General features: G+C 29.8%; 1 protein-coding gene across 2 annotated transcripts in view; it reads right to left on the minus strand.

Moving 5' to 3' along the window:
- Positions 1-24,787, minus strand: part of LOC107455518 (protein eva-1) — a 267,486-nt gene that overhangs the window by 42,892 nt on the left and 199,807 nt on the right. The window contains exons 2-4 of one of the 2 annotated variants that reach the window (XM_043050992.3): positions 20,737-20,954; positions 14,455-14,593; positions 7,896-8,048 (exon numbers count right to left, since the gene is read on the minus strand). In XM_043050992.3, coding sequence (XP_042906926.1) covers positions 7,896-8,048; positions 14,455-14,593; positions 20,737-20,954 — 510 coding nt within the window. The remainder of the gene's footprint in view (positions 1-7,895; positions 8,049-14,454; positions 14,594-20,736; positions 20,955-24,787) is intronic. The other variant, XM_043050993.3, reaches the window with a different exon arrangement.

Below are 24,787 nucleotides of genomic sequence, written 5' to 3' on the forward strand. Positions count from 1 at the left end.
TTTTATGAACTGAAAAATGACAGCTTTCGTGAGAATGACCCATATGAAGAGCAAAACCAGAAAAACTTCACTCGGTCTGCCTGACGGCTAGGCGACCATGATCCATCTGCCACTGTGGATATTTTACGTCAACTCCCGGGTTACCTCATTGGGAGGTGAGCACTCTATCCCCTAAGCCACTGTTCTCCAACCTCCGGTCCGTGGACCGGTACCGGTCCATGGATCAAATGGTATCGGGCCGCCCATTTCATTGAAACTGAATTTAAATTCCTAAGTTTATACCCCAAATTAAAAATATATGTGTTCCATTAAAATTTTATTTATTTTAAAAAAAGGGCCCCCCGAGGGAAGTCTCATAAATTTTTTAATGTTTTAAATATTAAAAAAAAAGAAAACCAACGCAACTATTCTCTCTTTCAATTAGTTTTGATAAAAAAAAATCAGTTATCATAACTGTAAATACAGGGTGTCTCAGATAAGCGTTTCAGAACTTCAAAGAGGGGTAGGGGGCATCCTGACGACTCGAAATCATATAGCAATGCGGGGTCGGAAATGCTTCCCTGACGCGGTAGATGGCGTTGTTCGAAAGTTCCAACCGAGCTTTCCAGTGCGTTGGCCTCCTCTGTCAACCGACCTATCATGTCTTGATTTTTATTTCTGGGGTCATATGAAAACACTGGTTTATGATACCCCTGTTGACAATGCTGGGGAGCTGGTTGCAAGAATCTCAGTAGCTGCAGGGGAAATTCGAGATATGCCTGGAGTATTGCAGAATGTTCGGATGTCCATGCACCGGAGATGTGAGGTGTGCATTGTCGCCGGTGGCAGAAACTTCGAACACTTACTTTGACCCATGTGCCTTATGCTTTTTTCAATGTATTATTAAAACGATTTTTTACTTACGGTCTCGTTTCTTTATGGTGTTTCTGTGTACGTCACTGCTTCAGGAAAGCATTTCCGACCCCACATTGCTATATGATTTCGAGTCGTCAGGATGACCCCTACCCCTCTTAGAAGTTCTGAAACGCTTAAATGAGACACCCTGTATGAGTAAAACACGAAAACGTGGCTCGAAATTTACATTGGAACTAATGAAGAACTTCTGCGACCCATTTGTCAACAAATCGGGCGAATCTAGCAAGTCTGTGCAAGAAGAAGATCAACTTTATGGCCTTAAAACTGCGTTCGAGACAGCAACTCTGCCGGTGTTCAGGATTTAAGTCATGGCAGGATAAAGTCATGGCCATCACAACACTTAAATCCCTATTGGCATTTCCGACCACCTATCTGTGTGAAGCAGGGTTTTCTGCAGTAATAGCAACCAAAACAAAGCAGCGAAATTAACTGGACCTAAGCAACACACTTCTGGTGTCATTGTCTCAGATTACTCCCAGATGGAGCAGCCTCATTGCAAAGAAACAAGCTCAGGGTTCTCATTGTTTTAACGTTCCAGTAAGCTAAAATGTTGAATCGCTTTATATTTATTTTTTGGAGTAGCTGTATCTGATTTTTAAGGCATGCTTAAATACAATTAAATTAAAATTAATAAATCAAAATAATATAAAATGTAAACAATCTACGGCCCTCAGCGGGTCGAGGTAAAGTTATCAAGTGCTTACGGATCCGCGGTGATAAAAAGGTTGGGGAACACTGCCCTAAGCCACCACTGCTTTTTTAAAAAAAGAATTATTACCATACATTTAAAACTATTTGTTTTATTTTTACATCATATAAAAATTGTTTTTATTACACTTACTTCTATTATAAAAATAAGCAGTATGAAATGCTAAAATTGTTAATATTTTTTTCTTAAATTTAGACATTTTGAAATAGACAGTTGGTATTTTGAAACAGATTGAGCAAAAACTACCAGAATATAGTAAATTTCATCGTGTTTCTGGCTCTTTGTTAACACTAAAAAGTTCGGTAACTGAAGCACGTTAGTAATAATTTCGGCAAAGTAGCAAAATATTGTTTAATAAAGTGTGATTAAATTTTGTAAACGTAGTAAAATTGGTAATTTTACTATAATACCATAGAGCATGGCATGAAAATCAGTTATTTGGGTAAATTTGCTTTTCAGTTTTGTATTTTTACACTAAATATGAGGTAATCAATAATTTTGAAAATCTATATTTCATTATTAAGTCTGTACTCTTTACAGTTACAATATGAACAGAAAATTACCAAATGAAAGATTTAAACTTAGTGAAACCTCTCGTGACCTTTTGTGACCACAGTTAAATGGTCTACAGTTGAATGGTTGTTAACGGAGGTTGAGTCTCAGGGGTTATCTCCATTGACTTCAAAATGCTATCGAAAGTACATGATTTTTTACAAGTGATTTTAATTTTACTCAGTGTCATTTTCTTGCTGCGGAAAAGTCACTTGTGTTGACATCATGAAAACCGGATCGATGAAAAAGATTTAGCTTCAATAAAAATAACCCATACAGACAAAATTATATGTAAAATCAAATTCACCATTTTTTAATAATCGAGCTATTTGAAATAAATACGCAACTACGTTTTTGTTTAAGTTTGTATTTAATTTTATATCATATAAATTAGTTTAGTTTTGTTTGTTTGTTTGAGATGCTTTGTTTTTCTTTTTTTCTAAAATAACTTTTGAATCTAACTTTCAACTCTAAAAATAAATAATAGATAGCATCAGATAGCATCGTCTTTAGCAAACTTTAACTTTAACATGAGCTTTCCGATCTCTTTTAGAGATTGTCAAAGAGCCCTCTCTAAATAAGAGCCACTCACCAATATTTTGAACACATTTGAATCTACTTATTTGTTTTGTTGATATTTTATCGTGCTTCATTATTTGAGCCCGGTCTCTTTTAGAGGTTTTGATGGTATCTCCTAAAAGTTATCCTCAAACCAGGTTATCAAAGTCCATTGAAAAAAATTACGTGCCTCCCAAAAGTGGTCGTAAATAGAAGAGGTCGCTACACATACGTGGACTTTTATGGAGGTTTCCCTGAACTATATTTTTCTGTTTTATTAATCAGAAACATGGCTTTTTACCAAAAAACTACTATACATTATGGTAATTTTATCAGAATTTGTTTTCGTCGTGCTGAACTCTTACTGTAATATTTATGCCACGTCTAACAATTTTAAACCAAATCCAAATTATCATCCCTTTCAGTGATCAAAATGCATGGTATTTATACCGTATTGAAGCATTTTGAAAAATAATATAATTGAGAAAAAAAAGCTGCATCCTTAATATGGTGCAAAATTTAGCCATTTTACCATGTAATGTAATCCTTCACCATGTAATATGGTGTAAAATTTAACCATTTCACCATGTAATGTAATCTTTCACCACGTAATATGGTGTAAAACTTAACCATTTCACCATGTAATGTAATCCTTCACCACGTAATATGGTGTAAAATTTAACCATTTCACCATGTATTGTAATCCTTCACCACGTAATATAATGAAAAAAAAAAGCTGCATCCTTAATATGGTGTAAAATTTAACCATTTCACCATGTAATGTAATCCTTGCTACAGGATAGTAACGGTAAGCTTGAACCGAAATGTGGTACAATAGAAGACTAACTAGTTTATAGCAAACGTGAACCATATTGTATTTTAAGCTTTCAATATTATCGCTTTATGTCGAAACTATGCTTCTGAGAATATAGCTTCTATTATTACCTCTTAACTATTGTTATCAAAATTGTTAATCGTGATATAATTTGGCTACATACTTTATTATGCAAGTTGTAACAAAAAATTTAAATTTTTACCGTTTTTTGTCCAGCAATTTTTAAACTTGAATAAACTTGTCTATGAAAGACACGGAAAAAGCATTTATACTGGATATAAAAATATGTCAAAGCTTATTTTGTTATGTAACGCAAAATACAGCGAAATTGCTGTATATCGAGTTTTAAATTTAAATCATCAATCACAATATACTAGAGCATCGATCATTTTATCGTAGAAATAAAAAGTTGTAACAAGATCGTTTAATGGTAGTTCGATGTTGTCAGATCCCCCTTTTTTTTTGGAGGAAAATATCTGAAAAATATCCTTCAAATGCATTTTTTTACCTATATTTTATCTGAAATATTTCTAAACCAGCGAGATAAAATTCCTTCAAGTTCTAAATAATGTATAGTAGTTATACATTGTAATCATTTATTACATTATTTGTTCATATATTGACCATTTTATATAGAATATAGTACAATTTATCAAATAATAACAACATATTTATGACCAAAACTGGAATTCTGTTTTTAAATTTAACTATTGAATGGTTATAAACTATGGAATGTATTTAATGTTATAGTTAGAATTTTTAAATATACAATTTTTATAAGTATTTTTTTGCTTTAAATAATTCTTTTGTTAAAATTAACATAATTAATCAGTTGAGAATTTATTAATTTGTAGTTAAGAAAGTAAATTAATTATGTAATTTTCTTTACTACATCATTTTAGTTAAAATTTATCTCACACAGGAAGAATTATTCTTTTGGTAAATTAGAAATTAGTACGATACTCAAGTATGGGCACTAAACCTAATATAGGCACTACTTTAAAAATCGTTTAATTTATAATAACTTTGACTGTTGATGGTAGTAAGGCAATATGAATTATTTAAAAAAATTAAGAGTTTTCGCTTTTTGCACTACAATATGGATGAAACTAAATATCGAAGCGAAGATTGTTCCACTGAATTTGATGCATACGATCATCTTTTTTACTTAAAGAAATACTGTTGCTAAAGAAATAATGTTGTTGAAGTATCAACAACAGCAACTACCAGCAGCCTACAACTCAACTCTACTATAGTTGTATATTTTGATTAGATATGTTGCAATTCGAATTTTCATTAGGCTTCCAAAATTATTGTAAATATCGTAATTAAAGCGTTTTCCTTTTATGAAATTCCATAGTATTTATTTCAAATTTTTTTAACAAATATTAAGAGAATTGTATTGAGTTCCTTATATTCCAAACATCTTTATCATAAATTTAGATTTTTCACCCTTGGCCATTGATTTTCAAAAGTACTTCTTAAAATTGTACATCCTACCTGGTACATTTTCTTTCAAAAAATATATGGTACGAAAAAGTGAAATAAGTAATTTCATTATATTTCAAAACATAACAATCGTGTGATAAATGTGAAAAAAAACGAAAAGGCTAAATTTTTTTTATACGGTTGAGGTTTATCAGTTGCTACATAATGTATCAAAAAAGATAGTTATTGGGCATTGTTTTGATTGCTCTGAAATTGGGGGCGAAGAAAATTTCCTTAACAGCCACTTATCAAAACACGAAGGGATTTTTTTTTATGTTTCTGATGTGTCAAAATGTCAAAAAAAATATTAAACGCGTTAGTTTAACTTAAGTAGCTGGGAAGAAATATAATGCTTATACAACAAACAGTATCTCACTACAGAATTGCTCAACTACAGCCGTGTTTAAAACCTTCATGCTTTAATTCACTGATCTTAATTGTAAACTTAAACAGTCTAGTCATTTGTTAAAAAATCATAGAATTAATTGTGTTAATAATTAAATAAAACTATTGAAAGGAATTTAAGGATGTGATTAAAACCATTGGCATTGTCTACTGGACGGTGTTTTGAATGCCCTCGAACTTGTGATGCAGAAAATTTCCTTAAGAGCAACTTACCAAAACTCGAAAGTTTTTTTTTTCGATGATGTTTCAAAGAGAAATTAAAAATCTCGACTGAAACAAATAGCAGATGCTTCAATATTCTGAAGTAGCCAGGACACTGGAGAAAAAATATAATGCTTATTCAACAAACAGTGTCTAACTACAGAATTGTTCAACTACAGCCAATGTTTAAAAAACTTCATGCTTTACCCTCCGTGTTCATGCTTTAATACACTGATTTTAATTTTATACCTAAACTGCCTTGTAATTTGTTCAAAATCGTGGAATTGATTATTCTAATAATTAAATTAAACCATTGAAAGAATGAAGGGATTGATTAAATTAATCACTGGTATTGATTTGTATGTATTTTTTAATTAAATCCCAGTTCTTAAAATAACTTCATTCTTTTAATAGATTCGATATTGTTATTCACAAAATGTCAAAAATTATTACAGTAACTATCGAGATAACTTAAAAATCATTTAAGCAATACATTTTCTCTTATATATGGTCATTTATGCGTTTCTAACTTATCCTCTCTTCTAATCAATTCTTTTCAGATATTATATTATTCGTTCTAAAATTATTCATTCCCCCAATCCTCTTCTAGCTACGCATCTTTTGAATTCGGAATATACTTTCGAACATTCTCCTTATTCATCGAACATAAAATAGAATACCAAAGACTAACTAAGCGAGGACCAATATACTTCCTTTTGCGGCGAAACTTATGTAAATCCGTGATATGAATTGTTGCATGAAATATGCAGTTTCTACTTGAAGTATGTTATGAGTTGCGTTCAATCGAAAAGGATTTAAATCTTCAGCGTTCGCTTGTTTAATTCATTGTTCGACATTTTTCAGTTTCGTTAAATCCTCAAGTTTAATATTTACGTTCATTATTTAAAAAATGAATTCAGTTAGAGAAAAATAAAAGAACAACACTAAAAGTTTGTAACATTTCTCACAATTTCGGGATATATTTCTTGACATATTTACGTCCAAATACGTTTTAATAAAATAAAACTGATGATAACAATTTCTTATTTAGTCAAAAAATTGGTAATAATGCATTGTAATATATCTTACAAATTATCCATCGTAAGAATTCTTATTTCTTTCTATCGAACTTATACTTGATACTTGTTTCATGATTTAGATCAGTAAAAACTGTCAAAAAAGTATGATTCATTTAAATTTATTTGTAAAAGATTCTAAATTACACTGTAAAATATTTTGAATTAAATTACGGTAAAAAGTATTACGATAGAAGTACTGTAAAAATTAGGAAGCGTAGGTACCGTTTACCGTAAAATTCATTTTTACCTGAGCATGTTACGGGGCAAAATATATGGTATAACGTAATTTTTACAGTAATAATTACAGTAAAACCACTGACTCAATCTAACTAAATAAATATTAGTTTAAAAAAACGGTATTAGCGCAAAATGAATTTTTGCAGTAAAATGGAATTTTTGCAGATAATCTCTCTCATTAGTATGCCTACCCCGGGTGACGGAAGGCAACTTTGAAATCTTAAATATGATACCCTATTTTTTGTCGCAGATTTGAATTTACCAGAAAAATGTAATACTATTTGAGTAAGCGATTTACGTATTTTGCGTTGCATATGGCGTTGTGGCCACGAAAATTGACAAGTGTAGAAACTTCTTAAATTGATGGTAACTTGAGCGAGTCTCATCAGATTGGAAAAAAAAATAATGCTAAAAAAAATTCTGTATTTTTTTCCAGAAGAAAATTTAAAAAAAAAACGATTAATTTTAATTTTCTTATTCTGATGGCTCTCAAGATTTGCCATTTTTAACAGTTTTTACTCTTTTTTTCCCTCGGTTACAACGCCACCCGCTAAGCTAGAAGCAAAAACATGCAACTCAAATAAGGTTCCTTTTCCTGAAGAATCCAAATCTGCAATAAAAAATACGGGTTCATATTTAACATTTCGATGTTACCCCCCCCCCACACTTACCGTCACCAGGGGCTTGGGATGAAAGATCGAGTTTGGTATCATTGTATAACGTTCAATGTGACTACTTTCACTCTATCGTTCCAATATATGTTTGAGATATTTCAGACTTTTCAAAAATTTTTGTTTCCCCAGTTTTATCTTATCTTATTTTATAGGCGTTTCGTAATTCTGAAAAACTTAACAAACAGCAATATTAAGCAAGAAATAAACTTTAAATGAAATCCATAAAATAAGTAACAAGTTACCTTCTATTCTTCCTTCTCCTTCAGGCTGCGGACACTCAGGGACTCCGTAATGGGTGGCACCAAAGGCCGCCGAATATATAACAATTCGGAGATTCTTGTGACACCTTAGACGAAGTCTCTCTCCTTCGCAAACAACTTTGTTCGAGAAGACATCTAAAAATAGAATTATAAGCAATTTAAAAATTAAACTTTAAAATGGCCTTCTAGAAAAGTAAAACCATGCACCACGAGCCATACTGCTTAAGTGCCATACACCACGAACTCACTATAAAGAATTCTGGATCAATTATAAGCAATAATATAAATATAATTATAAGCAATTTAAAAATTAAACTTTAAAATGGTTTAGTAGAAAAGTAATACCATGCACCACGAGTCATTGAGCTTAAGCGCCATACACCTCGAATAAACTGTAAAGAATTCCGGATAAAATTATGGTTTAAAATTCCGGCACTTTGGGTGCATCATCCGTGGAATCCGTTTTACCATATAATCCATTTTTACAGTAAAATTGTATACCTTAATTTTTACAGTTATATTTATTTAATGAGAGTAGATTAGTGATTTTACGGAAATCATTACTGTAAAAATTACGGTATACCAGATTTTTTACATGTTGCGGTAGAAATGGATTTTACGGATTTTTTTACACTGTATTAAATATTGATAGAAAATAATGTAATCTATTATGTCACTTCAATTCTGCTTAATTAAATCAATTGTGCTGAAATAGGGCAGATAGATAAATAAAATCAAATTTAAGTTCAGAAACTTTAAATTAGAAGTTCTTCTTAAGTGCCATACACCACAAGCTCACTGTAAAAGATACCGGTACAAAGTATGTATCGGCACTTTGGATGCATCGTTCGTAAAATCCATTTTCACAGTAAAGCATTATTCCGTAATTTTATGGAAAAAATTATTATTACAATAATATTTATTTATTGAGAGTGATTCAGAGATTTTACGGTAATTTTTTATTACAAAAATTGTGTCACATCAGATTTTTTGTTCTGTCACATGTTTCGATAAAAAGGGACTTTTCGGAGTGCCGGTACTTTTTATCGTAATTTGATCCGGTATTTTTACAGTGAAAAATATTCATATTAATACTGTACAAACATATTTAGGATAAACCTTTGGTAAACTTTTATTAAAACGCATTTTTAGATATACTGTAAAAAAATCTCTTTATAATTTGCATATAGTTTTTAAACCTATACTTTTAAAATCTTTTCGAAAACAATCTTCAATGTATATTTTCAGAAATTTTGTGTATAACATATTAAAGTACATTCTTAGAAATCTTTTCTATATAGTGTTTTCAATGAATATTTTTTTTTAAATGAAGTCAAGATCTTATGCACATTTTAGGTTTCAAGTTTGTATTTTAGAAAATTATATAGAAACAAAATCTGAACAAAATCTAACTAATCACAACTCTGGCAAATGGGATTAAAATAATCAAATTAAGCTTCATATCTTTGAGCCTTATTGGCTTTTGGCATTTCCGGCAAAATTAAATTCCTAGTTTACTTTAGCATCCAAATAAGAGTCTCGGTGCTGCCATCTAGTGTGGCAGAAATTTGACGTCCAAATTAACATGGCCAACTGTATCTCACCCATTGTGGTGGTCCTGAAATAGTGGATACCACTTCTGGAGAACGCACTAGATCTGCTCATGTGTGCGCACTTGTGCAGCTCATTGGAAATAAAAAAATAAAATTAAAAATAAATAAATAAATTAAAAAGCTTCATACCTGGATAAAACTTAAAGGTGTTTTTAATAATCTCCTTTCACTTTCTATCAGATGAATGAAGGAAAATATAAGAAGTATTTATTGATTCATTGGATGAAAAACATAAGTATGCTCGAAGTTATTTGTTTGCGAGGGAAAAAAAACAAAATCTTATCCAAATTTATTGAAACGCAATAGAGGGGAATAGCATTAAAAAAAACAATAATAACCAGTTTTATTGTTAAACGAAACTTGGAGGTCGCTCCAATAATCACCTTCAAAAATTTTTTTTCGCACTTAACTTTAGCAGATGGTTTTCGATTATTTTAAATTCGCCTCTTCCACGATATTGTTTTTGGCTTCGTTATTATATTGTGGCCCTTAATATGCACATTTAGAAAAAACAGAAATACCAGAATTATGTTTTTTTTAAAGAAATGTCATTACCATACTATACGGTTATTTAACCAGATTTTTCTCCATGTGTGATTGTATAAGATACTATAAGTATATTTATCAAGTTAAGCAATTGTCTTAAACTTTTTTTAAAAGCAGGTTTTAATAAAATTCCCAAACCATCATTTACTGTATAATACTTATGTATATAATGCACGCATTCATAAAATTTCCATTTAATTACACACTTGTAAGTAAAAACGTTTTTTTTTCCCGCTATTTTCCTACTTTTATAAATAGAAAGTTTTCCGCTTCTATCGAATAAAATAAACAAAGATTTACAATCAAATATTGAAAAAAAACTTAAATTTTTGTATTTTTTTTTGAAACACAGAATCCAGTTTAAATGATGGATATGTAACTAAAACACTCAATAACCTTTAATAACAAGAATTAAAAACCAGACGCATCCATTTTTAACTAAAAAAGAATGAGAAAACAATCCTTACAATCAATGTTACCTTAGCTACTTCAATTGTGAAGATATTTTTAGTAGTCATTTATAACTGATTAAGTCTTTTGTTATTGTTCCAACAATGAAGATCGTTTATTGCTTCTTCAATTTCATGAAACTTAATTGGAATTCCGAAAATGATAAAAATACGGAGATAAACAAAGAACTTATTGAAGAATCATTTTTTCGCTAGTAAACAATTTTTAATTATCATCGCTTGTTGTGTTGTTGTTTCAACCCATTAAAAGATATATTAAGAATTTTTTAAAAAAAATCCTTTTTTACATCCTAAAAATGTAGAATGCTAAGGTTATATTAGAAGAATGAAATTTTTATTTTGTATTTACATTTTTTAAAAATGCTTCAGGCATAAATACATAATTAAAAAATTTTGCCAAATATATTTATTAACTCCATGCGCCACGTGCTTGACAAATGCTTAGAATTGCAAGAATACCGATACTGATAAAAGTAATAAATGTAGGAAAATATACTTAAACAATAAATTTAAACATTTCAATTGCTTCATAGATTAAAATGGTAGAAAAAGTCTATATGTTTTGAGAGCTTTAAAGTAGACACCCTTTCTCAAAACTCATCAATCTTATGTGAAGAAAACAAAACAGATGTAAATAAAAGCAAAGTTGCCGAAGAAAAAATAGGACAATAAAATACAGATAATTAAAAAAGTAAAAGAAACGCGGTACCCGAGAGACAAAAAATAGCAGACTACAAGGGCTAGTGATTCCATATTTATTTAATGTAAAAATTGTTAGGACATAGTTGCCCCCATTTTTGGTGATGGAGTAAACAAAATACATTATTAAGTACAAAACTGCAGTTATCGTACAAAAAATTACATAAAATTGAAAACATAACAATTTTTTGATAGAAATAAATGAAATTATTCTACTAAAAATGTAGTTGTTTTTAAACGAAATGTTATTACACTGAAGCCATTAAATTCATTCTAAGGCGCATGAAAATATTTGCTGCCAGTAAATAAATAAGCAAAATTTTGAATAATTGAATGAATAAAACTATAACAGTAAAAGAGTAAATAAAAATGTTCTCTGATTCTGACTGTACAAATATAATAATGTAAATACTCTGACTGTAAAAATTTTAGTTTACCTCAACTCAAAATGTGGTGAAAGCTATGCACCAACTTTTCACAATGTACTTCTTATTGAGTTATAATTTTTTATCTAGCAAACAATATTATCGTTTCATTATTGGTTACATATTGAGATTAAATTTTCAGTTTACCTCAACACAAAAAGTGGTGAAAACTATGCACCAACTTTTCACAATGTATTTCTTATTGAGTTATAATTTTTTATCCAGCAAACAATATTATCGTTTCATTATTGTTCACATATTGAGATTAAATTTTCAGTTTACCTCAACATAAAAAGTGGTGAAAACTATGCACCAACTTTTCACAATGTACTTCTTATTGAGTTATAATTTTTTATCTAGCAAACAATATTATCGTTTCATTATTGTTTATCAAAATTATTTCCTAAATATGCCATTATTCAAGAATTAAAAAAACCCTTTAAAAGTAATATTAAAACCTAATCAAAACATGTTTCTTTTTTTATATTTTTAATGTTACAATGGATGAAATTCTGAAAGACATTATTTAAGAACAAAACTGATAATTTAATCCCACATAAGATCCCACTCTTCCTCGCCAAATAAAAGGTGCCAAGACAATCTTCTCGATCAATGACATTACTGCTGCTGCTACTTTGAATCTATTTTGTGTATTCTTTTGTTACTGATTAAGTTCTGTTCTTGTTAGAACAGTAAATAGAACTGTTTTCCCCTACTTCATTTGTATGGAACTTGATCAAAATACCGAATCCTACACACCTTCATTTTTTGTCTTAGTTCTTTTTTTTTCTGTTTTGCTTTTTTGATACCGTAGTAAAAAAGACGTACCTCTAAGCCGGGTTGTTGTTGAGCATAATCAAATTTTTGTTTCCAAAGCCTTTTAGCTAACTCTTGCTTTTCTCATTAAGCATATATCTTTTACTTTAGATCTACGGTAACTTCCCCAGTCCCTTGAGTTACTTTATTTGCATGTAAGAGTAGAGATGTGAAGATAGATCTTGCAATTTCATGATTTGATTTTGAAAGATGTATATCAAGATTTTTTCCCCAAAAAGAATTCTTTTTCTAGACAAGATATAAAATGTTTTAAAACCGTTGGGACAGTTCTTAAAAGGGGATAGATTATTTTACTTGATTTTTTAATCCATTTTTGTTGCGTGTTCAATTAAGAATTAATGATTATTTTAAACTAGATTTTTATTTTGTGTTTTAGTGTGCTTTAAGAAACATGCATTAAAAACTTTTTCAAAATTTTATAAAAAGCAATTCAGAAATATTATGAATTTTATCTCATTTGCTTTTATGCAAATTGATGCAAGCAGCAATTCTAATTTAGTTTATGACTCGGATTTGGTATTAAATGAAGATAAAAGAAAACTCTAAGTAATCAATTTCAAAATTTATTAATTTCAACTAACTTAGTAAAAAATATTCCTACTAATTAATTTATACTTTGAATGCTATTCCCAAATCATTAAGGTTGCAATTCATAACGCATAATTTCATGATTAGTCTGCAAATTATCCATGCTATTTTTTTCACTGTTTATAAGAACTTATAGCGAAACTGATAATGTTTCGTGCAACCCTTATTAAAGAAGACAAACGGTCGTCAACCTTTTCTGGGGTGGTGCGACAAAAATTTTCTTATTACATTTTGACAAGAACAAAATAGATTCTATTTCTAAATTGCGCAGGTGTTCTAACTAGAAACATGCAATTTTGAAAAATATATGAATAAAATGGATGTTTTTACTTCTGATGTGCATACAATAGATTCTTTCAGATCTTTGAAAATTTGACTTTACCCAAATTTTGGCTTAAAGTTTTATTACTTTCAAAAGTTTCATATATCATTAGCATTATGATTGATCTATGTAAAGCACTAAATATAAAACTGATTATATATTTTTTATTTTGTAAAAAAAATCCAAAGTAATAAAGTATTCTCAGTAAATTGTTTGCGTACAATTTATTTATTTTATTTTATTTATAACTATATCCTCGTCGTACCAAAGGATTTTCTGAACTAACAGAAAGATTCGCGGTTTAACATACCCTTTGTTTCATTCAGCATCAATTATTTTAATACATTGTTCAGCTCATTTTGTATACTCACCAATGAAATAAAATCGTGTAAAAACTGGTCTCAATGCTTTGCAATCCCAGATTACTTCTCTGTCTCTTTCAGAAGCAATGCTTCAAATACATAGCATTAATATTTTAAGTACAAACTGTTCTTTAATTTCTCATTAAGGATAATTCAATTTTCTTAAAATGTAAGCGTTAATTTTTTTAGAGAAAGAAATGTAAGTGTGTGTTAAGTAAACTCTACACTGAAAAAATGTGGTTAAAACTACCAGAACATGGCAAACTTTACCGCCTTTATAACTCTGTGCAGCAACAGAATCTGGGTAATTTTTAAAGAAGCACTTTAGTAATAATTTCAGTAAAATTAACAATAAAATATGCTTTTATAATATGCGATAAAATTTGGTAAATGTGGTAATTTTATTATGATGCATATATAGTTAGCACTAAAATATTTATTCCGTTAAATGTACTTTTCAGTTTTGTATTTTTTACCAAAACTGTGGTAATAAGAAATAAAGTTCTGAAAACCAGAGTTTCCGCTAAATGAATGGAAATTTTTTCAAATAAATGGCTTAAATACCGTATAGTTTAGTTTTATTAATCAGAATAATGCTTTTTTTTACCAAAAAATGAACAGAACTTTTTTCTCCTTGTAGACGTTAAAAAATAACAATCGATGTTAAGATGAAACTCACTTGGTCTACATTTGTAAGCAACTTCTGCATACTTCCTGACCCCAGGACAGGGGTCATTCCCAAAGGTCTGTGGGGAAGTCTTGACTTTACATATCCTTTGTTCTCTACACGACTCCTCCACAGTCTGCAAGAAATCATACTAGAAAGAATTATCAAAACTATCCACACAGGAAATAAAAATAAATTAAAAAGTGTTCAACGATTTCAAAAATATCTAGTCTGTAGGGGAGAGTGGGGTCAATTGTAACAGGGTACGATTGTAACAGAGCAAAAATTTCGAGTGTCGGGTTCTAGATTTGGTTAATAGGTGGCGAACAAGGTGTATTTAATAAATCTACATGTACACCCCTCATGGCAACCATTTTTATGTACTTTTGAAAGAGTTACATCACAAAAGATATTTTCACGCCACGCAAGTACTTTTTTTGGTATTAGAATATTATATTGTAACAAAGTAATTTTGTTTAAACAAGTAAAAATTAGTAACCGAATATGTAAGTGGACACTTTAATTAACATTTCAATAAAAAAAGATTAGTTTTGCTAATTAACTAGCATTGTTTTTAACAAATGAAGCTGAAATGGCGTCTTGGGGATGATTGTAAAAATAAGTAAAGGGACGATTGTAACAGCTGAAAATAAATAATCTTATGTTTACAAACCATTACTTAACTCTTTAAGAACCACCAATAGTTTCCTATATCATTTATATTATGTTGCATGTGCATTATTTTATTTGTCACCTTTCACAGCATAAATTAAAATTTTTAACCCCTTAAAGTTAAAAGTTTAACCCTTTAGGTCTCTGCTCATTATTATTTTTACTCCTAAAATATCACTACTATTTTGATCAATAAAAAAATATATCACAACTATGATAATATGTATAATTAACTATGTTTTAGTTGAATTTATGAACTGTTACAATTGACCCCGTAAGTGGGGACAATTGTAACAACGGCACGACTGTCAAAAATTGTTAATAACTAATATAATAATATTTAAAATCAGGTATTTATTTTTTTTTCTAGTAGAGGATAGTCTACTTTACTCGTCCGTAAATTAATACTAATAATATATTGGATTTTTTGTTAGTTAAAAATAGTTAAGTAAAAAATATTACAATTGACCCCACTCTCCCCTATCTGTATTTAGTTTTTCGCTATGTTCAAACAAATAATTTAATTACAATTACGTCAAAGTTGCTTGAAAAATTTGAAACATAATTAATTTAACAAATAATAATTAATATTCTCGTGAAAATAGGTGATAATTAGAACTAGTTAACTCTATTTGCTCTGTTTCCCAGCGGAAGATGCAGGAGGTTGCACAAATTCTGCAACTTCTAAAAGAGAAGTTTCTTTTTGTTATGAAACACCTTGTAGAAGAGTGCATATTGAATTAGTTTGAAAAAATGCAATGAAGCAATAGTCATGAAGTTATACAATTGGATACCTGCAAGTGACGTCATCGTAGATAAATTGCGGCATTTGTCAATTCAAAAGCCAATCAGGTTCGACACAAACGGGTGACGTCGCGAACATGTATCCTTTTAAATAACCTGGTTAGGTATAATTACTTCACATCTTCTCCAGTTGCAAGTACACAATTCTAAGCTCAACTGCCTTATAGCTGTTTCATTGCAGAACTAACCCAAGGTAACGATGTCAATAATATGGAACCCTATAGCTGCTTGTTTAGAACTTTCCTGTTGGATACTAACATTCGAAGCTGGTGCTACCTGTAATCTGATTCCTAAATTCCAGATGATTGGTGTTATTATAATATATTGCGTGAAGAATTTCCGGAAATAGAGTTAATAAAGCACACTTCAAAATGGCTTCAACTTTAAAGAGGTTAAGAATCCTTTCCAAGTAAATCATCTTCACGTGGTTTCTACGTAACTTTATAATTATTAATTTAAACATAATTAATTTATGAATATAAACGTTTCATTTCATGTGAGTTTTTAAGTCAATAAAAATATTAAAATTAAAAAAATAATGTTACAAGAAACTATTTTTCATTAAAATTAAAGCAAGTAAATAAAATATCTATCTCTTGAGTGACGAAAAAAGGAGGCAATATATTTAGTCTTTAGTCAAAGATTATAACTCCCCAATTGAATGATAGTACATAGAGCCACATTGAAAAATTATAAAATTAATAAAAGGACAATTGTTTGTAAAAAAAATTAGATTTTATTCTAAAATTTTTTTTTTTTTTTTAAATAAAATTTTTTATTTGAAATAATATTAAATGGTACACTGATCAGTCAAAAATTAAGTGGGCTATACATCACAACTTTTTCCAATACATATTGAAAGAGAAAGTAAATAGGGAATTAAAAATATATAAAAAAAAAACAATCTCCATTTCGAATCTTTTTAATCTTAACAAAACAGAAAAGAAAACCGAAAATTAAATATATGTTTTTAAAAAAAATCATTAATTGCAGAAATAAATCTAAACAATTGAAAAATATTCCAATTAATATTTTTTAAACTACCCGATATAAAAAAAATACATAAAATGTTATGATACGCAGCTAATTTGGCTTTTTTGTTCAAACTTTTAAATTATTTCATGCTTGCTTGAATGATTTTTTTAACTTATTATGTTTTGTAGAAACATAACTTTAATGTGGTTCTAGAAAGATTAAGTGTTCTTTTTTTTTTTTTTTTTTTTTGCTTTTTTGCTCATAAAAACATTTCAGTTGTTTTGCATTTTCTACGAGTCAGGTAATCGATTATTGCTAATAGCTCAGTGCATTAAAGAGTCTTAATTTTTTCAAAAATCAAAGTAATTACTTTCTTTAAGCCCAGCTTAAAAGTGTTTGGTTAACAAAAGAAATTACATAACAGAAGGCTTTTTTTATAAAGTTTAATGATTATTAGTTAGCAACGTACATGCTTGATGGAGAGCTGAGGTAAATAAGATATAAAAAAAGGGAGTGTTTGCTTTGATTTAGCAAGAACAAAAACTAGAATTTCAATATTTATTTTTTCCTGAATATTTTTGTTGCTAACTAATAAAGGAAAATTAACCATTTGCCATTTCATAAGAAGATAAAGTTTTAAATTTATTTCAGTACAAATATACACGGTTAATATATATATATATATATATATATATATATATATATATATATATATATATATATATATATATATATATATATATATATATATATATATATATATATATATATATATATTATACATAAGCATATAGCACGATACATCAAATAATTTTTTCTCAGTTATATTGTCTAATATCGAAGAAACCTATGCTGAGACCGATACTTCCAAATTACTTTACTTTAATTTTTTACCTTATGTCTCTGGGAATTTATTTGTCCATTTAAGAGACTATGGTAAAGCATTTTACAAGCCCTCTAATGGTCTATAAAGCAAATGAGCAGCTGGTGACGATTGACTTTTGAAGACAGTTACTGTTCCGAATCATAAGACTCCGGATTCATAGATATCCCGTACTGCATATTCAGGATTGCACGAAACTACTTGAAGGTAAGAGGATATTTTCTTCCTTAGACTTATGTATAGCATGCCTCTAAATTCCATTTAACCCTGATGGTAAACCTAAGACAGTAATAAGTTGTTCCGTTCGGTTTACTTGAATGTGGTCTTATGCCATTTGGATTGCCAAAAGCAGTCCAACCGTTCCATCACTTTATATTTCAGGCTTTATAAGGTTTAGAGTGCGATTTACCTTATTATTCATAATTGCCTAGATCGATAAAAAGGAGAACAAAATAAATGCATCTTAAACTTGTATTTTCAAAGGTTTCTCCTGTATGGTTTAACCTTGATTGCTACTAAATGTGTTTTAGGCAGAGGATCAGTTTCTTTTTTATGATGTTAAATCACACCTAAGCACACCCTGATACATTTCACACAATTTTGTTCTTAATACAGCAAAAACTAAGCTTCAGGAATTTCTGGAGAATGCTAAGAAAGGGGATAATAAATTGGTAGATTGGACTAATTAATCTACATTTGCATACGAAAAGTGTAAACATGACCTCGCCAATTCAGCCACTTTGGTATATTTGCCTTCAGATAAACCAATTTCATTAGCGGTTTATGTTTGAGACTGTTCACGACCAGTGTCCTTCTTTTCACTGAAATTGTTCCAATCGAAACACCGAACTGAAAGAAGGTACAGTACCTATTGCAGAGTATTATCAGTCATCTTCTTTGGAATGCAACACGTTAGAAATAGAAGATAATTTTCTAGTTTTACAGATCATTGTCCAGTGGTATACACTATTAGGAAAAAGCATGATGCCCGTTATTTTAGGTAGCTAAATCTACTCGAATATATTTTTCACTATACTGCGGACATTAAACACGCACCTGGTGTAGTAGCTGATACCCTTTCTCGGATAAATTCCATTTTCAGGTCTTCCGCAAATCTGGAGGATATCGTTGAAGCTCTACAAGAATACCAGGGACTACAGAATCGATTGACAGATTCATTTATTTTCATCGCTTCAGTTAAATAAAAGGCTGATTCAACAATACTTTTCCCGCTATTCATTGTGATGCGTAGAGCCAGCTGGTGCCACCGTATGTGCATTTCAATCATCAAAAGATTGCTTTTGACAGTTTACGTAGTCTTTCGCCTCCCGGTATAAAGGACACAAGGGTTTGAAAAGGGAGAGACTCAGCTGGTCTTCATTACACGGGTGTTGAACATTGGACATGATCTTGAATCAGCTATCAAAAGTCAAAGATTCATAGACACAATAAGATTTTTCCAGTTGCCTGATCACAGATTCGTACACATTCATTAATATTGATCTGTTACACCATTACTTGCTTACCCGCATCTATTGCTATACTCGAAGGCCTAAAGTCAAACCCACTTTGATATTTGCCAAAATTGTTGCAAAATGCTTCGTTGCTAATTGGGTAGCCTAGTTTGGCATGCTAGTTATGATTACAAGTGATCAAGACCGACAACTTATGTCTAAATTGCTTGCCATTTTATTTTTTATGCATGGAATAAAATAATCTGTACTACGCTATATCATTCAATGGCAAATGGTACAGTCGAACTCCTTTATAGAACTTTAAAGAAAAGTATTATGTGCCCTAACAAGCTTCGATGGGGCAAGTCTCTGCTTATCCCTTTTTAGGAGTGAGATTAGTATTTAAGGAAAACCTAAGATGTTCCTCTTCTGAAGTGGTTAAGACTATTTGGTTAATTTTTCAGTCCTTCCAGAAAACACATAAAAAGTTTACTTTCATCTAATATCTGCGAGAGATATCACAGAAAAGCTTACATCTGCTCCTGCTGCTGATCATTCACTGCGAACCTCTTTTTTGCATTCTTTTTTAAAGAATTCTACCCATGTTTTCATTCGAAAAGATTGGATTGTATCACCATTAACTCCACCATTCGAAGGATCTTTCCAGGTACTTTCACACAGAGATAAGCATTTCTCTTTTATATTTAGACATATCCCGTACAGCGACAATAGGCACAGAACAACTCAAGTCAAGCTTTTAGAAGTGTTCGTTCCTTTGAATAATTCTACATAATCTGAATCTCAACATCTTCTGTTTACTAGAAGTGGTAGACGTGGAAAAAATATAAGATTCCATCAGCCTATACCACCGGTTCCTAAAAAGAAAAATTTTGGTGCAATCAAGCATTTAGCTAGGTTCGAGTACCAAACCATTTTGGGGTGGAACTACCACAAAAGAATCTTCGCTGTGGTTTAACCGGAAAACTTCATAGCTAAACCCGGATTGTAACCTGAAATGAACTGAGATAAATTCAACTTGCTGAAACATGCATTGATATGTTTAAAAGCTTGATCTTCACTTTTTCCTCTTTCTTTCTTTTTTTTAACCTGTTATAATTCTATTGGCATCTAGGATCCTGCAAGATGCTGTTAAAAATGTGTTAATTTAAATTTTCTTATAAGTAAAGTAATATTTTAACTTTTGCATTTCTATTTTTTTATTGTTGACAATCGATCCATTTCATAATGCTGAAATAAAATACGCAATATTTCGCACCAAAAAATTGCCAAACATATGTTTTTGTTTGTTTATACCTTTTTCCTTTCATCACATCACAGCAACCAATTGATGGATTTTTTTTCACCTAAAGATTTCTACAATCCGGTTTTAAATAGTAAAATCATCATAATACTTTATACAATAAATACAAAAGTTTATTCCGGGTCTATATAGCTCAATTAGTGCTTATGCAAATAAAATAAATAATGTATATTCTAAATTCTTACCCTAAGAGCATGCGTAGATAAGCAATTGGTGGTATCGTTTAGGCTAGATAAAGCTCCATCGGTGACGTCTTCAGGCGGACAAAGCTGATGTGAGGGCACTTGACGGCCATATTGGGCCAAATAAATATTGATCACTGTATTAGGCCAACATTCTATTTTTAATTCATTCCCATCACATGCATGCACTTGGAACGTCCTTAATGTACCTGATAGTAGAGCTGGAAAAAAATTAATTAATTACTTAAGTGAATTATTAATCTATAATGTAATTTAATTAATTAAAAATTTTAGTTTCTTAAACTCATTTGATTCGACTGCAATATTTTTAAGTGCTGATAAAACTAAAATTGGCAGAACTATTATAAAAAATGAGCAAACAGAATAAAGCAGATTGCTGAAATCACGTTTGTCTATTTTCATCAGAGAAAAGTTCATTCTTTTAAAAATTATTGCTTGTTTTATTTTTCATTTTTATTCAAAAAATAATATAGTTATTTTTATTCAGCTATAAGAACTATAACTCTTAACGAAATCCGTCAAGTACCTAATTATAAGATAATTATTACTATGTTTATTAACACATAATTCTTTTTAGTTACTAGATGTCATAACATAGTGTTACAAAGTTCTTATTTATTTTGAATCGACTCTATATGCATTATAGTTATAAGTTCATCAAAAACAGTTATTCTCCTTTTTTTAATGTCATTTCGTATGTGTGATTAGTTTCTTATAAATTTATTAAACGGAAGAAATAACTATTAAACTGTCATTTAATAAAGCAATTTTTGTTGACATTCCAATCATAGCAATTTTTATTGACATTCCAGACTTAGCAATTTTTATTAACTGTTTTTCCCGGCCAGATGTCGCCAGCTTTCGTATTTGGAACGCTTACTCCAAACACGGAGACTTGGGTTTGAATCCCTTTATTACCTAGTTGGCTTTTATACAACTACCGGTCCATAATATAAAATAAACTGAGCTACAAAAATATCACGATCTTTACGTGAGAAACGTGAAAGATACTTCGTTAATATTTCCAATCTAACTTAAATTAAGGGTAAATAAGGATATAGAATCAATCGTTATTACTTTAAACCTTCTTCTTGGCTATGATATTAGTAATTTGGTTAACATACATCTGCAAATTAATTGCTACAATGACTTTAATAAAAAATAACCATAGTAACAAAAGAATCAGAACTATTACAATAATAGAAGCTTTGCTGATTTTGTTTTCACACTTGAAGCAACGGAGGATTAAATAAGAAAATAGGGGTTAATCGATTTCACTAAAAAACCTCTCTCTTAGATAACGTATTAGTTAGTTGTATTAATTCGTACAGACTGCTGGCTCATTACAACAAGTGCTTTAACCTTTTGCGGTACAAGAGTAATTTATATAAGCGAAATTTCTCTTTTAATATTTTCTAGTTATAAATTACATTTAACTAATTTCAAAAATTAGATTCCATTCTAACTGAGTTGTGTGTACGGGCCATATCGAAGACAAATCAAATATGGTTTCTCAAAAAATTTATATTTAGATCTCATGTATCAAATATTGTGTATATATAAAGGTATAAATACTTAGGGTACATTTATTGTACCAACTATTTTTAAAATGTTGATATAAAGCATCAAGAATTGCAAAATGATAATATTCGCTATCTGGAAAAATTTTCATCTGTTTTTTTTAAAACATAGAATAAAGGAATTTTCATCTAACATCAAATAATGTAAAATAACAGTAAAGGGTTAATCAATGTTAGTTTAAACCCAAATCTTGGATAAGATATTCATTAACAAGGATGGAAACTGTTTTGATATCGTTTATTGCCTTATTGATTGGTATGGAAATATCTAAAAAGTAGTTCCTAGACTTATTTCATAGCTTTTCTTAATCTAAAAAAAAGTTTATTAATGCCTTGGAGGAAAGTAAATAACTATTTTCAGAAAATAAATTCTATCAGACTAAAGAAGAAAAAAAATCAGCAAACTCCTATTTAAACAAAATTATTGTCTCTTCTTCACACTAAAGACTTTGATGTTCCTCGGTATTAAAATTCAAAGTGAGCGATCGGTTGGCGTTACTCTAAAACACCCTAAGTAAAATAAAGTCAATTATTTAAGAGAGTAGCACACGTTTACTCAAGACTTATCGAAGCATTGAGTCGTAGAAAAATTCCAATACTTTTCGCGTGAGCAAGCATTCTAATCCAATTTAAAACACCTCTGGAAGTCGAAATGCCTTTGAGACATGACGAGAAGTCCTGTAAAAAAGCATTCGAGAAGATCGTAATTCAATTCGACTTTCAGGTTCAAATTGCTTTTTACTCTTTCCAGGGAAGATGCTGGGAGGAGAATTTAAGATTTTCTCTAAGACGCTTTTTAAAAAATAAAATGGAGATTTATGACACGATGATGCATAACTTTCTGTCGATAAATATTTTCAGAACCCACCAAGTGTAAAGCAATGCTTTATAGGAACTGAAAATTCTGATACTGAAGTGGTTATCGCTACTTTCAACACCAGTTCGTTAACAAAGGATTACTGGGTATTACTTTTAATTTTCAGCTACTTTTAATGATATTGGTGGAAATTGAAGGAGAAATTTATTTTTGAATAGCATACTTGAATTACTCAATGTAAAACTTTTTATTCCGATTAGAATTACGCTGAGGATATAACTCAGAGAAGTTCATTCAATTCTAAAGAAACTAGTTTGACTCGATGATGCTTAACTTTCTGTGGATAAATATTTTCAGAACCCACCAAGTGTGAAGCGATGCTTTATAGGAACTGAAAATTCTGATACTTAAGTGGTTATCGCTACTTTCAACACCAGTTCGTTAACAAAGGATTACTGGGTATTACTTTTAATTTTCAGCTACTTTTAATGATATTGGTGGGAATTGAAGGAGAAATTTATCTTTGAATAGCATACTTGAATTACTCAATGTAAAACTTTTTATTCCGATTAGAATTACACTGAGGATATAACTTAGAGAAGTTTTATTCAATTCTTAAGAAACTAGTTTCATTGTTACCCTTTTATAACAGCAAAGCATTTTCCTTACTATTATGTTTTTGAACATAAAACCATAATATATTTTATATTTTCTGTACCAAGCTCTTAAAACATAAGATATATCATTATATTAAACTTACATTAAAATTCATTATCATCATAATTATATTAAAACTTCATCTTCATTATTATCATCTTTATTATTTTCTTTATTGTTATATTAACTAATCTTTTACAGCATAATATATACTTATCATTATGCACAAATTAAATAAAAACTAGAATGCTTTCGCTTGGTCAATTTAAGAAAACCACTTGTGAAGAAAGTTTTTGCTAAAAGATTTGAAACAAAGGGGATTTTTCAGTAGTTTCATAACATATTTGTTAAGAAGATTTCCGAGGATTGGTTTAACTTTTTAGGCTACTTTTAATGACAATGGTGGAATTTAAAAGACCAATATATATTTTAGAGAGAATACTTAAAGTACTTATTATAACCCATTTTTATTCCAATAAGAATTACATCACCCAAAATACCATCGCCTATAACATTCAAAGCTATAAGAACTTGGAGGAGAACTTAATCTTTAAAAAGGATATTTGAATTTCTCAACGTAAAAATTTTTATTCTGATAAGAATTACACTGAGGAAATTCCTTTGGGAACTTTTATTCAATTCTAAAGAAACTAGTTTCAATGTTACCCTTTTATCACTGCAAAGCATTTTCTTTACTATTATGTTTTGAAACGTAAAACAATATTATATTTTATGTTTTTTCGTCAAGCTTTTACAACATAACATGTACTTCTCCTTATGTACAAATTAAACAAAAACTAGAATGCTTTTGGTTGGTCAATTTTAAAAAAGTCCTTGAGAAGAAAGTTTTTGCTAAAAGATCTGAAACCGAGGTGATTTTTCTGTAGTTTCATAAGATATTTGTTAACAAGATCTCTGGGGATTGGTTTAACTTTTTAGGCTACTTTTAATGACAATGGTGGAATTTAAAGGAATTTTA

The sequence above is a fragment of the Parasteatoda tepidariorum genome, chromosome 5 (genome assembly GCF_982258835.1).
Source record: "Parasteatoda tepidariorum strain Cologne lab strain chromosome 5, Ptep-v5.0, whole genome shotgun sequence".
Lineage (NCBI taxonomy): Eukaryota > Metazoa > Arthropoda > Arachnida > Araneae > Theridiidae > Parasteatoda > Parasteatoda tepidariorum.